At 39.9% G+C, this 14,458-nt stretch overlaps 1 protein-coding gene across 1 annotated transcript in view; it reads right to left on the bottom strand.

Annotated features, from left to right (window-relative positions):
• Positions 1-14,458, bottom strand: part of CHD7 (chromodomain helicase DNA binding protein 7) — a 117,972-nt gene that overhangs the window by 23,774 nt on the left and 79,740 nt on the right. The window contains exons 13-18 of the mRNA XM_008571565.1: positions 12,342-12,485; positions 10,957-11,212; positions 4,823-5,033; positions 4,120-4,315; positions 3,331-3,498; positions 2,911-3,090 (exon numbers count right to left, since the gene is read on the bottom strand). Of these exons, the coding sequence (XP_008569787.1) occupies positions 2,911-3,090; positions 3,331-3,498; positions 4,120-4,315; positions 4,823-5,033; positions 10,957-11,212; positions 12,342-12,485 (1,155 nt within the window). The remainder of the gene's footprint in view (positions 1-2,910; positions 3,091-3,330; positions 3,499-4,119; positions 4,316-4,822; positions 5,034-10,956; positions 11,213-12,341; positions 12,486-14,458) is intronic.

The raw sequence follows: 14,458 nt of genomic DNA on the forward strand, positions 1-14,458 counted from the left end.
GAAACAAAGGATTACACTGCAGTGTGATAAATGATAGGGAACAAAGGTAAGTACAGGTGCAAGGATATACAGGGGAGGGGCCCCTAGCCCAGTGCAGGCAGAGCACTGCTGGGAACTGAGAAGAAAAGCTCTTCAGGAAGACAATGCCTGGACTGTATTTTAAAATGCTCATGAAACATAAAAGCACGTGGAAATGTTCACAGCAGAGCATGTGTAAAGGCACAGAGGAGAGGAAAGAGGATAAGGGTGCACAGGGTGGAATAACCCAAGGTCAAGCTGGTGAGGGAGGCAGAGCAGGTCGAGTAGGGCCTTCTGTGTGCTGTTAACAGAGTCTGAACTCTATCTTGAGGGCGCCATGAACTATCTGGAAATAGGAATAATCTCAAGATGGACACAATCATACCCAGACTCACATGTTAGAGAGGCCATACCAATGTCTTGGAGCACAGAGGGTAAACAGAGTAGAACAGGCTACTGCAGTAGGTTAGGGAAGAGATATGGAAAACTGAAAACAGCTATAGTAAAAATGGAGAAAAGGAGACAGCCTAGAGAGACATTCTTTAAAAGATAAACTATGGAGTTAGAATAATGGGTATGAAACATGGAAGAGGAGGAGGAAGCCAGAAAAAAACCTCAGCATCCAACTCTGGCATCTGAATGGCATTTCTCAGGGTGAACAGACAGAGGGGTGTGTGCATGTGTTGGGGGTGGAGGGACAGGAGTGGTGAGTTTGCTTCTCCATATACTGAATTTGTAGTGCCAATGAGGACTGAGGAAAGAACCTGAAAAGAGGCTGAAAGATATGAGGGAGAAGGTACCAGATCACAGAGCCAGCGAAGAGTCTTTCCAGACTGGAGCAGCTGCGACAACTGGACATCTACATGCAAAAGGAAGAGTTGGACCCTACCTCACACCACACACAGAATCAACTTAAACGGGATCACGGACCTAAATGTAAGAACGGAAACTATAAAACTCATCGAAAAAATATAGGAGTAAATTGTTGTGACCTTGAGTTAAACAATGCACCAAAAGCACAAATGATAAAAGAAAAAACTGGTAAACTGGGCTTCATTAAATTTACACACCATTAAGAAAAGACTAGGAGAAAGAATCTGCAATCATATTATCTGATACAGAACTTTTATCCAGAATATATGAAGAATTCTTAAAACTTGATAATGAAAAGACTATTCAAAAAATGAATAAAGAATTTGAACAGACATTTCTCCAAAGATGATATACATCTGGCCAACAAGCACATGAAAACATGTTCAATAGCATCAGAAAAATGCAAATAAAAACCAGAGTGGGATACCACTTCACACCCACTAAAATGGCCTTAACTAAAAAGTCAGATAATAAAAGGTGCTGCTGAGGACATGGAGAAAGTGGAAATCTAATACCCTGCAGGTGGAAAGGGTAAATAGTACAGTCACTTTTGGGCCGGCCCGGTGGCACACTGCTACAGTGCGCCGCTTGGGAGCGTGGCGGCTCCCTCCCGCCGAGGGTTCGGATCCCACATACAGACTGGTTCCCGCTCACTGGCTGAGCGAGGTGCGGGCGCGGCACCGAGGGTTGTGATCCCGTTGCCGGTCCCGGTCCGGTATGGGTGCGACACTGAGGGTTGCGATCCGTTGCCGGACACGAAAAAAAGACAAAAAAAAAAAAAAAGAAAACACTCTGGCAGTTCCTCAAAGGGTTAAACATGGAGTTAACATATGACCCAGCAATTCTACTCCTGGTATATACCCAAGAGAAATGAAAACACATGTCCACACAAAAACTCCTACACGAATGTTCATAACATTATTCATTAGAACAAAAGCATAAACAACTCAATTTCATTACCAACTAGCAAATGGATAAGCAGCACAAATGTCCATTATCAACTGGTAAAATGGTATAACCATATAATGGATATTATTCAGCAATAAAATAAATTACTGATACATATTTCAACATAGATGAACCTCAAGAGCCTTATGCTAAGTGAATGAAGCCAGACACAAAAGACCATATATTGTATGATTCCATTTATATGAAATGGCCTAGGTAGGCAACTCTATAGAGAAAGAAAGTAGATTAGTGGTTTCTAGAGACTGAAGGTGACGGGTCGGGGGTGCGGGTAGGGACTGACTGCTAATGAGCATGAGGATGTTTTAGTAGTGATGAAAATGCTCTAAACTTAGATTTTGGTGATATTTGCACAAGTCTATATTATGGCAAAGGCACTGAACTATATATGTAAAACAGGTGAATTTTACAGCAAACAAATGACATTTTAATAAAACTATTAACTATAAAAGAGCAGAGTGTGGGTCTTGTGTGGACGGCTGGAACAAAGTGCAGGTGAAGCCTCAGAAGGAACTCGGTTGGTGGTTGAGAACAGTTCTGACAGAGGCAGGGTAGGGGTGCAAAGTGAAGCTGGGAAGAGACAGGGCGGCTGTGGAGACAGCTGGAGTAGGTGACACTTGTGTGGATGTTAGCTGTGAAAGGAAGAGTTACGGAGGAGTAGTTAGAGGGGAAAACAGAGGAGAGATTTTTTAAGACAACAGTGACTCGATTGTTCTTACAGGCTGTTGTAGGAATCAGGATTTGGGGAGAGAAGGAAGAGGATGATGGAGGATCTCAGAAATGGAGAGGATGGGGTCAAGAACACAGGTGAAGGATGAGCCTCAGGAGCTGGGAGGCAGGTACGAGGACAGCAAGGTCAAGGTGACTGTGGTGCCACATACACAGAAGAGGACCCAAAATACAGAGAATGTTTTATGTGCCGGGGGTTCCACAGGGAATTAATAACTAATCTGTGAATTTGCAGTGTAAAGCCAATGTTATGTATGCATCTTGTGAGCACTTTCACCTATCATGCTTCTACAGAAAACTCGACCTCTTCAGATCGATTCTCACCTTTGCAAACGTGGAACCCTTTCCTTCAGACTCAATGGTAATAGTGTGGGTTCGCCGTAGGAGAATCTGATCAATGTCTTCTTCACAGAATTTAGACCCTTCGTCCTCCTCATCCATGAGTGCACCATAGGCTCCTTTTCGTAGAAGATCCTCTATTTCTTTCTTGGAAAGCTGCTGTACCTGTTTTAAAGAAATATTTAAAATATTCAAAATAATTTAGAATGGAAACATCTGTAGACTAAACAAATCCTTCATTTTTCTCAAAGATGATAAACCTGAATTATAACAAAGGAAAATGTGACGAAGTATGCTTAAAATATTGAGGTTGGAAAATAAGCAGATGCCGAATAATTTCTTACTATTAGCTAAACAAAGGAAGGAGCCAGAATAAATGAATGGTTTGGGCAAGTGTTGTTTTACCCCATTGGTAGCATTTTCTCTTCCACTCATAGACTGCAGCACAGCTTTATCCAGACCAAGTTTCAAACTAGCCTTGTCGAACATTTCCCTTTCGTAGGAATTTCTTGTAATCAGCCTGTAGATTTTCACAGATTTACTCTGTCCTATTCTATGACATCTTGCCTGAGCCTGGAAGAAAAAGAAAATTAATAAGCCACTGTGATGGACTGAATGTTTGTGTCTTCCCAAAATTCATATGTTGAAACTTGGAGGTGGGGCCCTAGGGAGGTAATTAGGTCATGAGAGTGGAGCCCTCACCAATGGGATCAGTGCTCGTGTAAGAAGAGGACAGAGAACTAGCTAGGTCTCTTTCAGCTATGTGAGGACACAGCAAGAAGACAGCTGTCTGTAAACCAGGAAGAGTTCCCTTACCAAGAACCTGACCCCACTGGCACCCTGATTTCAGACTTCCAATGTCCAGAACTGTGAGAAATAAATGTTTGCTGTTCAAGCCACCCAATTTATGCATTTTGTTACAGCAGTCTGAGCTAACTAAGACAGTTACCAAAGAAAAGACAAAACTCAATTGCTAGTCCAATAAACAAAGGTGTAGTTTAGAAGAGGGTTAACATACTAAAAAATTTCTTCTCACATTAATAAATTAATTACTAGTTGGTTGACTTGCCCTGAATCATGGGACACTGTCTGAGTGATGACACAACTTTAATTTATTGGTTTGACTAGGGATTCTCTGTCATACTAGACTGACCTTTTTTTTTTAAGGCATCAGGAAGATTTTCTTGTGTTTACCTGGAGGTCATTTTGGGGATTCCAGTCTGAATCAAAGATGATGCAGGTATCAGCAGCAGTGAGATTAATGCCTAAACCTCCTGCCCTTGTACACAGGAGGAAAACAAACCTATCAGAATCAGGTTTGGAGAATCTGTCGATAGCTGCCTGGCGGAGGTTGCCTCTTACTCGGCCGTCGATCCTTTCGTATGGGTACCTAGAAAACGGCAATATTAACAAGGAGGCATGACAAATAGCTACAGTACACTTCTTCCTTTTTTAAGTAATTAATACATATTAACAGAATGATATGATTTAACAGCAATAATTTCAGAGCAAACAGAGTTTCTTGTAGTTTTTCATACAATTGGTCAAATGCCCAAAGATTAAATTTTATTTTACTTCCGCTCCAACGAAATAGCTAAGCTCTAAAAATAGCTGACATCTCTAACAGTAAGATAACTAACAATTTCAATTTTAAGTAAGAAGAGTTCTCCCCTAGTCAAATGAAAACAATGGGGGAGAAACTGCCCACAATGGTATGCAGTGTCCTCCTGTAGTCATCATATAATTGTCATGTATATCTATATTTTTAAAAAGAGATGACATATTTTCCCCATTCCATCCCCTTTATCATAAATGTCACTTCTAGGTGAACCACTTGGAGCCCTGTAAAGGGCAGTTTTTAATTTCCTTTTTATTATTCTGATATGGTGGCCCTCACCGTCTCTGAATGAGGTAGTCTTCCAGTATGTCCAAGCAGCGCACCATCTGGGAAAAGATAAGCACCCTGTGGCCACCAGCCTTCAGTTTTGGCAGCAGCTTGTCAATCAGCACTAGCTTGCCAGCAGCCTGGATCATTGCCTGGAGCTGAAAATCTGGAGACTCTGCATTGTGTGTTTCTTTAAACTCTTCCAAAATTTTCTCTTCAGCACCTGCGGAGATTGGACAGCATAATGTGAATACTGTAAAAGGTTTTTATTACTAAAAACAATGAATTTGCTTTCAAAATCCACTGAAAATTGTAGGAACCAGATCACCACACTCTTGTTTATGAACAAGAATCCATCCACTTACTCAAAGCTGGGTTTACACAAAACTGTGGATATCGTACAAAAGGGATCAACTTTTTAAGTACAACACATTGAGGCATTTAGGGGGAAGATAACATTTTTCAACAAACAAATGTTTGCTGTCTGTAAAAAATTTCAACAACAGACTGCCAAGTCAAAAGTGGCAAAAATAAGCTGAGGGCCAGATACCTACAAAACATTTGGAACCTAAATTGTTAAAGAAATGAAGAACTGTTTACTAGCTGAATATAAACACATACAACAAAATCTGTTCTGAAACTGAGAAACAAAGGAATAAAGTCCTAACAATTACAGTGTGAGGGCAGTAGTTTGGGTCTATAATTACATATTGAGATGGCCAAATGAGGTATTCATTTTCAGAATAATTTTTAGGGATTTTTGTGCAGGACCTCAGCACACATCTTCTATTGCAATCTCTAAATCTCCCTCCACATTCATTCCCATCTGATAATTTCCTAAGATACAAAAATTCTATCTTAAATTATCCAAACCTTTTAAAGCTTAAAAAACAAACAAACAAACAAACAAACAAACAAAAAAAACCATGCACAACTCTATGTATTTAATACAAGACTTCTATCTTAACCCTCTTTTTCTCACAGCCCCATGTGGACTTTTGCTAGTTCAAAGACTTGGGTACATGACAGAGAAGCCTCAAGAAAATGACATCTTCCTAAGGAATGAAGCCCTACCACTTCCTCCCTGACCCCAAACACACACTTATCCAGGAAGCAGCAGGCTAAGCTTCCTTCAGCTGCTTAGACGGCTTAACTAGAATTATGCGGCACTGGTCTGGCCTCCTCCACCTCTGGGTTAATCAGGGCATAGCTGCTGTGCTCAGTTCCTCTCCCTAAAGACAGAGGATGTGCTCATTTTATTCTTTAGGAAATACAAACAAACTCACTCATCTAATGGGATCGTTTCCCAGCCTTAAACTGTGCCAGAACCGTCAAACTATTCTTCCTATCACTGGTTTTAAACATGTGAACTACACACAAGATGGGTATACATAAACCTCAAGAGTTTCAAAGGTTAGGTTAGTTAGACAGGCCACCATGGCCACTCAGACGGTAATTCCAAGAAGCACAAGATGTGATGGAAACACAATCCTATTTCCATCTTCAGGAGCATGTGGAAATAAGGCTTGTTAGTTACTAATGGACAAAGAATTTATGAGAAGAGATTAAAGACACTTAACGTCTTCACCAAGCACTGAGGCCTTCCACAAAGCACACTAACTTCCCATGAAGGGGGACTGGCAGGAGATTGCCAACTTTGCAGGAATTGCTAGCCCCTCACTCTCTTTTCTACATGAATAAAAAGCTAATATTCAGATTTTTTCTTTAGGTGTGGGGGAAAAAAAGCAGGAGTTTTATTAGGAAAAGGTAAGAAACAAAATGCTGTTTAAGAGCATTAGCAACGGGCTGGCCTGGTGGCGCACTGGAGAGTGCACCGCTTGGGAGTGCGGCGGCGCTCCCGCCGAGGGTTCGGATCCCATGTGGAGACCGGTTTCCGCTCACTGGCTGAGCGCAGTGCGGGCGCAACACGGAGGGTTGCGATCCCGTTGCCGGTCCCCGGTACGGGCGCGACACCGAGGGTTGCGATCCCGTTACCGGTCAGTAAAAAAGACAAAAAGGAAAAAAAAAAAAGAGCATTAGCAAGAATGTTCTTGAACAAAGTTGAATAATGGTTTTCAAAATATGAAATCTAGAAACCCAAGTTCTAGATTAAGGACAGTAAGGTCCTCAAGAGACAGGGGAAATAGATTTAAGTCCATATGTTATATCAGGTCTTTTTGGAAAGTTTGTTCTTATACATTATACACTCTTTGCAATTCAGGAATAGACAGATTTTACTCTTGTAATATTTGGGCAATTATTTTTGTCCAGATTAAGATTACAATCCATAATCAAAATAAAACATAGTGTTCTAGTAGTATGACAAGACAAGAATATTCTTCAAAAATAAAATAATCATTTTGATCAAATACCAGACATGTTTAAATTATTTTAGTAAAAAGTTTTGGAAATGTAAATAATTCAGTCAAATTAACAGAAAAAATTAAATTTGTAAAAAATTTTAAATTTATTCAAAGACAAGAAAAATATCTTTTCTGCCTTTTCAATGCTACCAATAATTTCCAATCTTATAAAGAACAGTCAGAAAAATGCATTCTTTTGTTAGCTATTGTTGAAGTAATCAATTCAGTGCTTTGTCATGAATTCAGATTCTTAAAGTGGTAGCCAGTTTATACCAGTGATACTTCATTTAAAAATAATAACAGCAAACATATCTCCTATGTGATTCTCTTAACATCCGATTTACTATGGCAACATTGAAGGAAAGAGGGTAGGGGAACTGATGGGGAGGAGGGCAATTTCTATCTTTTGATGTCATAGCTGAATTTGCAAGATTACCAATTAAAGATTTACCTTGATGTTAGATTTGTAATATCACCAATCAGAAAATTAACTGGAAAGGGGTTATAAGCCAGAATACTTTTCTGGCTCTGCCCTAAATTAAAGTATGGTTGGTGGTACATTTAGAAATGTATGTGTGTGCGTGTCTCAGACAACTTAGTATAAGTGTGTACTCACTTCTAGCTTAAAGTTTTTTCACTTCAACAGATGGTCACTGTCAGGGCAGTAAATGCAATGTCATCTAGCTATATCAGCCACAAACAAACAAGAAAATATTTTGTTCTTTAAGATTACCAGAAAAAAATGAGCTCCTATTTTCTCTCTGAAAGTCATTCCATCATGTAAGCCTCATTCTTGTTTTCTGTTTGCCCGCTGTTCCTGACATTCCCCCCACCTCCAACAACAACAACCGATGACTCTCAAGTCATGACTTAATGCCTCTAACCAAGGGAACGTGGACACATTTTCAACATTATTCTCACCTTCACATTAGGAAAGCTAAAATTGGAAATCACATTCAATATAGAGCTTGGGCCAATGATATAAACCTCATTTAAGTTTTCTAGTTACCTGCTTAACCATTTAGCAACAAAAACAACTCACGACATTTACTGAGTGCTTACAGTGCACCAGACATTGTTCCATGTACTTCAGTAAAAATATTAAGTCACATTAAAAACTTTCTCATTTATGTACGGTTTGCGTTCTACCATCATACTAGACTTTTATTTCCCCTTCTGCTATGCTTATGTTATCACTTTCAACTTCTGCATATGTTGCTTCTATTTTTCACAATTACAGAAATGCTGTGCTTTCTTGAAGTTTAGTCTGATTGGGGCTGTTTTACTCTGCCACAACCAATACAAATCTCAATTTAATCCCCAGGATTAAAGACTTCTCTTATAAATGTTCAATAAAGGTATGCTGAGGTGGCACTGTGACAGTACGCTTTCTACTCCAGACTGTGGATGTGAATGAACAGTACTGGCCTTGGAGCAACCTCTGTGAAACACAACGTCTATATAAGTTAATCTGGGCAGCTGTATGCTTAGTGTGTGTGTATTTGCATTTTCTTCTACAATTTCCCAAAATAAAGGCATAAGGACGCCTGCTGAACAGACACCACATAACTTGTTGTAAGGACAGAAAAGCTGACCTCAAGGTGTGACCAATTAGAACAGCCACAGATGCCAAGCCTTAGGGAGTCCTAAGAGGCTCCTGGTGAACAAACGATCTACACAGGATGACCCTGGAGAGCAGTCAGTCAATGAAGAGACCCACCAGCTGTGTTTTGGGGGAAAACACCCCGTGTGCACAATGCACACAATTAACATGTGACCAAAGAGAGTAAACTTGATGGAACTGGGGGTGACTATCTAATCACCATCTCTGAGTTCTCCCCTTTCATGTACATCCTGTTGGCAGCATTCAAGCCCTTTTGTGAGTTTCTCCTTTTCTTTTCTTCCCCCTTGGAGGCTATTATTATTTATTTCCTTTTCATCAGCTATTTAATGCGAAAACGTGTGTGTGTGTGTGTGTGTGTGTGTGTGTGTGTACGCGCGTGCGCACGCACGGCACACATGAATCCTTTACTCACAACATGATTCGCCCTAAGCCCCAACTCCATCTACCCAACTCATGAATGGGCTGGTTGACACTCACCCTAATGGCCTTACAAGCTCTTAAACACGTTGTGCTTAGCAGGTTGGCAGTATTAAACATATAATTATCACACACGATACTTTCTTTAGAAAACAAAGTTAAAAACACAATTTTAAAAAGAAATTCACTGATTCACAGCAATAAGCTCAGGTTCTACACTCTTAGACCATCTTCCAGGTGTAGATCACTTTGTCCCTTAGTAACGGGGACCTCTGGACCTGGGGTGGCTGATAGGCATGTAAGTTATGAAAGGTGGAAGATTAGGACTCTTTAAATGAGCTGTCCTTCAACTGCATGGGTTGTGATAAAGACAAAACCAGGCTTTGCTCCTTCTTCACTGGAAAGAAACCTAACTACATTGCTGGCAATTATACCTGTGCAGAAGCACCCCAAATCAGCCTACCATCCATTACCTCCTGTTAATATATATTAACTCCTACCCAGACTATAGTGATAGCCTCCAAGCTGATCTTTCTGCTTGTCTTTCCCTCCTTCCATCCTTTTTATATGATGTTACCTGATTGATCATCCTGAATCATATTTCCAGTCACTGGTCAGCTCAAACGCTAGCCATGGTTCTCCACCGCCTACAGACTACAGCCAAAGCTCCACACGCCAGCAGTTAAGGACATCCACAGCAGGGCCCTAGCATGTCTAAGGTGCGCTGTCCCATGATCTCCTGCATGTGTCTTACACTTTGGGAAAGTTCCCCTTTGTTTTCTTGCCTTTTTCTCTTTGCTTGTGTTATTATATCAACCTAAATGCCCCCCCCCCTTTTTTAACCCTGAAAAAAATCCTTTCTACCTCTCAAGGCTTCTCCTTTAAAGGCTTTCCTAATCTCAATCTCTCAACAAACTGAAAGCTCTTTGAGAGGAACCCTCCCTTCTTATTTACCTTTGCAGTCTCCAGAGTTATCTTACACATCATACACATGAAAAATTTATTCCATTAATGATTTTTGGAAGTATATAATAGAGATTATTTTTTGGTAGCTAATATTTTTATTTTATTTATTTATTTATCAAAACAATTGATTGTGCATATCTGTGGGGCACAGTGTTGAATATCAATACCTGTGTTATAATAGAGATTTTAACCCATATGAGTTATATAACACTATTAATCTACTTAAGAAAACAGGGGGGCCATAAACTATGCATCAGTAACAGGGACAAACTATTATCAAAGCTTTAAAGTAACCCGCATATTCTCAGGGAATAGGTGCTAAGGGCCTCTAGACTGAGAGAAATACGAAGGACATTTTCTATCAAAGGCTTGAGACAGCTGGTAGCTGCCTTCCCACAGCAAAGTTCCTCTTTAACGCCTCTGATTTAAACACCTCTCTCCTCCGCAAGAAAACTTCAACAAGTGCTAGTTTCTCTTTAGTTGCTAGCACTTCTGATGATTTCTAGCCATGGAGCACTATGGTCTCCTTTCAAGCGCAGGGAGGTAGGAGCAAGGCAAAGTGAGACCATGCTTCCGGGCTTGCTGGGGCAATGGTCACTGGCCTTCAGCAACCACAGAAGGAAGCAGCACAGAAAACAGAAAGCTGGTGAAACCCATGCTGAGTGGGCAGGATGCAGCAATGACTACAAACCATGAAATCCTCAGCCTGGGGGCAGACAGGGATCTCTGGTGCTTTGATTTGTCATTTAAACAAGTTTGCAAGCAGGCCAGCTTACCATTGATAAGGTACGGATGATTGCAGCACTTTCGTAATTCCATCATAGTGTTTAAAAGGTTAGGTACATTAGCTTGTCCACCACCTTTGGAAAGAAATGTAAAATTCTTCTCAAGGATGGCTCGGTAATATTTCTTCTGAATGTTTGTTAGCTCAACTTCAATAATAGTTTCTTCTTTGGGGGCCAAGTTCTTTTCTACATCCTCTTTGAGACGTCTTAACATCATTGGCTTTAGAATAGCCTGAAGTTTTTGCACCTAAAAAAGGACCTTGAGTAAATACTGGTATCATAATTTGCTTGCACGTTAAAACATACTGTAACATGAAAAATCAGGATCATCTTATTTATTTACCATCCACTTTCATTTTTCAAAGCCCACTAAGGGTATAGAGGAGCTAATCTATCACCTTTCATAGAGAAGTACATGAAAGTTGACAATTGTATGTCAAGTGGACTACTTCAACTATCCAGAGGAGGCTTGAAAAGTACATAGCAGGAAACCCCAGTTTATTCATTTAGCTTTCTTTTCTGTTTGTCTAAAGCCACACGATGATGAGGAAGGGGGAAGAGACAATGTCATGGGAGTGCTATGCTTGTGTTTTCTTCCTTTTTAGAAAGAGCTAAAGAATGAGAGGGAGAGAGCCAGGCACCAATGAGCAAATGGAGATGTTTCTCCCTGGTTCTTTTCTGCTGGTTGGCAATAAGATATAGCACACCATATAGTTTTTATTCAAGAAAAGTAAAACTAAACCGACTTTACGTTTTAGACAGTCAGATAGGGGAGGGGCACATAAAGACCAGGATTTTTAGCCTATTTCCATATTTACTTCAAATACGGCATACAAAATGTAACAACTAATACCCACATAACTCTTAAACAGTGTATAAAATAATCAACCACTTCTCACACACAATACCTCATTTATTTCTCACAGAAATCCTGTGGAGGTAGTTACGCCGCATGTTGCTAAAGTGAAAATATACAGGCTTGAAAAAGTGAGCATTGTGGTCAAGTATCCATGGTTCAGAAATAAGAGTAGAGCCTTAAAACTCCATTAGGCAAATAGCTCTACAAACTTCAGCGGCTTCTGACACTACCCCCGAAATCGACACAGCAAAACCTCCAACCTGAACAGCACAGCAGCTTCTGAAAATTACATCAATGGGTATGTAACTCCCTATAAATCTCAACAGCCCTTCACGAGGGCAAACAGACAAACACACAAGAAAACCTTCACAATGATATATAAAGCTCTGTCTACTAGGTGGGAAAAAACTGTGGTATCATTTACATTTTAAAATACTTAAATTTTAATGTTTTGCAACTTCATGGGTTAATCTTTAATTTTATTATGACTGAGACACAAAGCAGAGGTGGTAAGTACCTGCTCTTCTGTTTTTAAATCACCAAATTCTTGCATAAAGGTGGTTTCTGAAGGGAAGCGACTTGGTTCCAAGAAATGAAGCAGGCTGAAGAGCTCTTCCACAGTGTTCTGGAGCGGGGTCCCCGTCAACAGCACTTTGTGTTCCTACAACAGTGCAAGGAGAGAAACTGATCAAGTTATAACAAAAAGTTCTATACTTTCTCCATTTTTCTACTTCTACCCATCAATGTTAACTCAGCATCCACCCTATACAAAGTACAGGAATTAGGTATGAGGACAGAGATACAAGGAGAACAGAGTTCCTGCTTCCAGATAAATAGATTCGTGGAGAATCTTCTCTTGAACTCTGCAGACTCCTTAAATGTGTCTTGCCATTTTGTTTCTTCTTGGGGTTATTAGGTGAATATTTTAGTTCCAAGGTTTTCTTAGTCCCAGAAGTCTCAATGCTTTTTGCCCACCAAAGTTAAGTTTTTTCCTAAAATCCCTAGGCTCAGATGAAGCTTACATGCTCTTTCTGTTCTGTACATCAACAGTGCTCTCATATCTCCATCTGCTTCCTGCATGACTCACTTTGGAGACAAAAGAAGTTCTACATGCAACAGCATATGAAAAACTATTTTGTTCTGCAAAATTTCCAACTAGCAAAGAGGTCAGCCTGGTTTTGAATACCACAATCAGTTTTTTTTTTAATCCAATGCTATTTCTAACTTTGTCTTTGAGCCAAGTTAGTTACTTCTTTAATTAATTCTTCCTGTTTAGGAGCTCTCTCTCCGCCTTTCCTTGTGCAGTTGTCTCCCTGTCTTCCTATTTCCATATATGCAAAACAGAGGGGCTGTTTTACAGTGACCAGCACTAACAATAGCGAGTTTATTAATCTTAAGAGCCTTATTGTTTTCTTCTGTGTTTGGCCATTTGGTGTATAGCACAGTTAATAAACTATTTCAGAAAATGATAATACCTTCTAAGAGTTTCAAAAGCAATATTCTGACTCAACTTGGAATCTGACAAGACTTGGTTGCCAAGCAGAGTATATGCTCAGTAAATACTAGATGAATGATGTAAGAAAGAACATGCTAATTTTCTCAATATCTATAAGACAACGTCTTATCTTTTAATAAAGCTCTTTGAAAGTGAGGTTAAGTAGTTCAATTCGCTTTTATTCTTCCTTTTCTCTCCTTTTGAATAGAGGTCACTGACTGAGGAAGATACATGGACCATCATCATCTTTAGACTCATTAAATTCATAAAGAGTAAGGAGTTTGCAAATCAATTCAAGATTTTCTTTTTTTTTTTTTTTCCTTTTTGTCTTTTTTCATGACCAGCAACGGATTGCAACCCTCAGTGTCGCACCTGTACTGGACCGGGACCGGCAACAGGATTGCAACCCTCGGTGTTGCGCCCACACCTCGCTCAGCCAGTGAGCGGCCGGTCTGTATGTGGGATCCGAACCCTCGGCGGGAGCGCCGCCGCGCTCCCAAGCGGCACACTGTAGCAGTGCGCCACCGGGCCGGCCCCTCAATTCAAGATTTTCTAACGTATAACCATACTGGTGGGTACCATGAGCCACAACCACTAACATACCCAAGTCCTAAGTTACTTTATCCAATAATTTTTTTAAAGTACCATCACAGATTCAGGAAAAGAATTACTGCAGTAAAAGAACCGCATCAATTCTGTATTGATTTCTCCAGTTTTTTCATATCCTTTATTACTGAGTTAAATAAACTAAATCCTGAACTGAATGCCTAACCAAATGCTTTGTAAGTTAAAGCCTTTTTACTTATTAGTTTCAAAATAAACATATTTGAAAAAAGGAAAGAAACTCCTCTTTTATGCTGCTTCCTTTCAATGACTATTAAGCCAGTTACACCAGATTACACATGCAACCTTTTTGTAGAGCTGCTTATGAGTAGTGGGATAAAACCAGCTTTCAATTTAAAAGTGGGTAATGATTAAAAAAATACATGATTAATACATTCGGTATCACAAAACATCATGTAAGAGACCCAGGCTATTGAGCTTTCCACCTCCAAGCTCAACTAGTAACTTTTGCCTTGAAAACATTCTCATTTTTTTGGGTTTTTTTTTTTTTTTTTTTTTTAGCTCTGATGTAGTGA

Source organism: Galeopterus variegatus, unplaced genomic scaffold (genome assembly GCF_000696425.1).
Source record: "Galeopterus variegatus unplaced genomic scaffold, G_variegatus-3.0.2 Scaffold703, whole genome shotgun sequence".
NCBI lineage: Eukaryota > Metazoa > Chordata > Mammalia > Dermoptera > Cynocephalidae > Galeopterus > Galeopterus variegatus.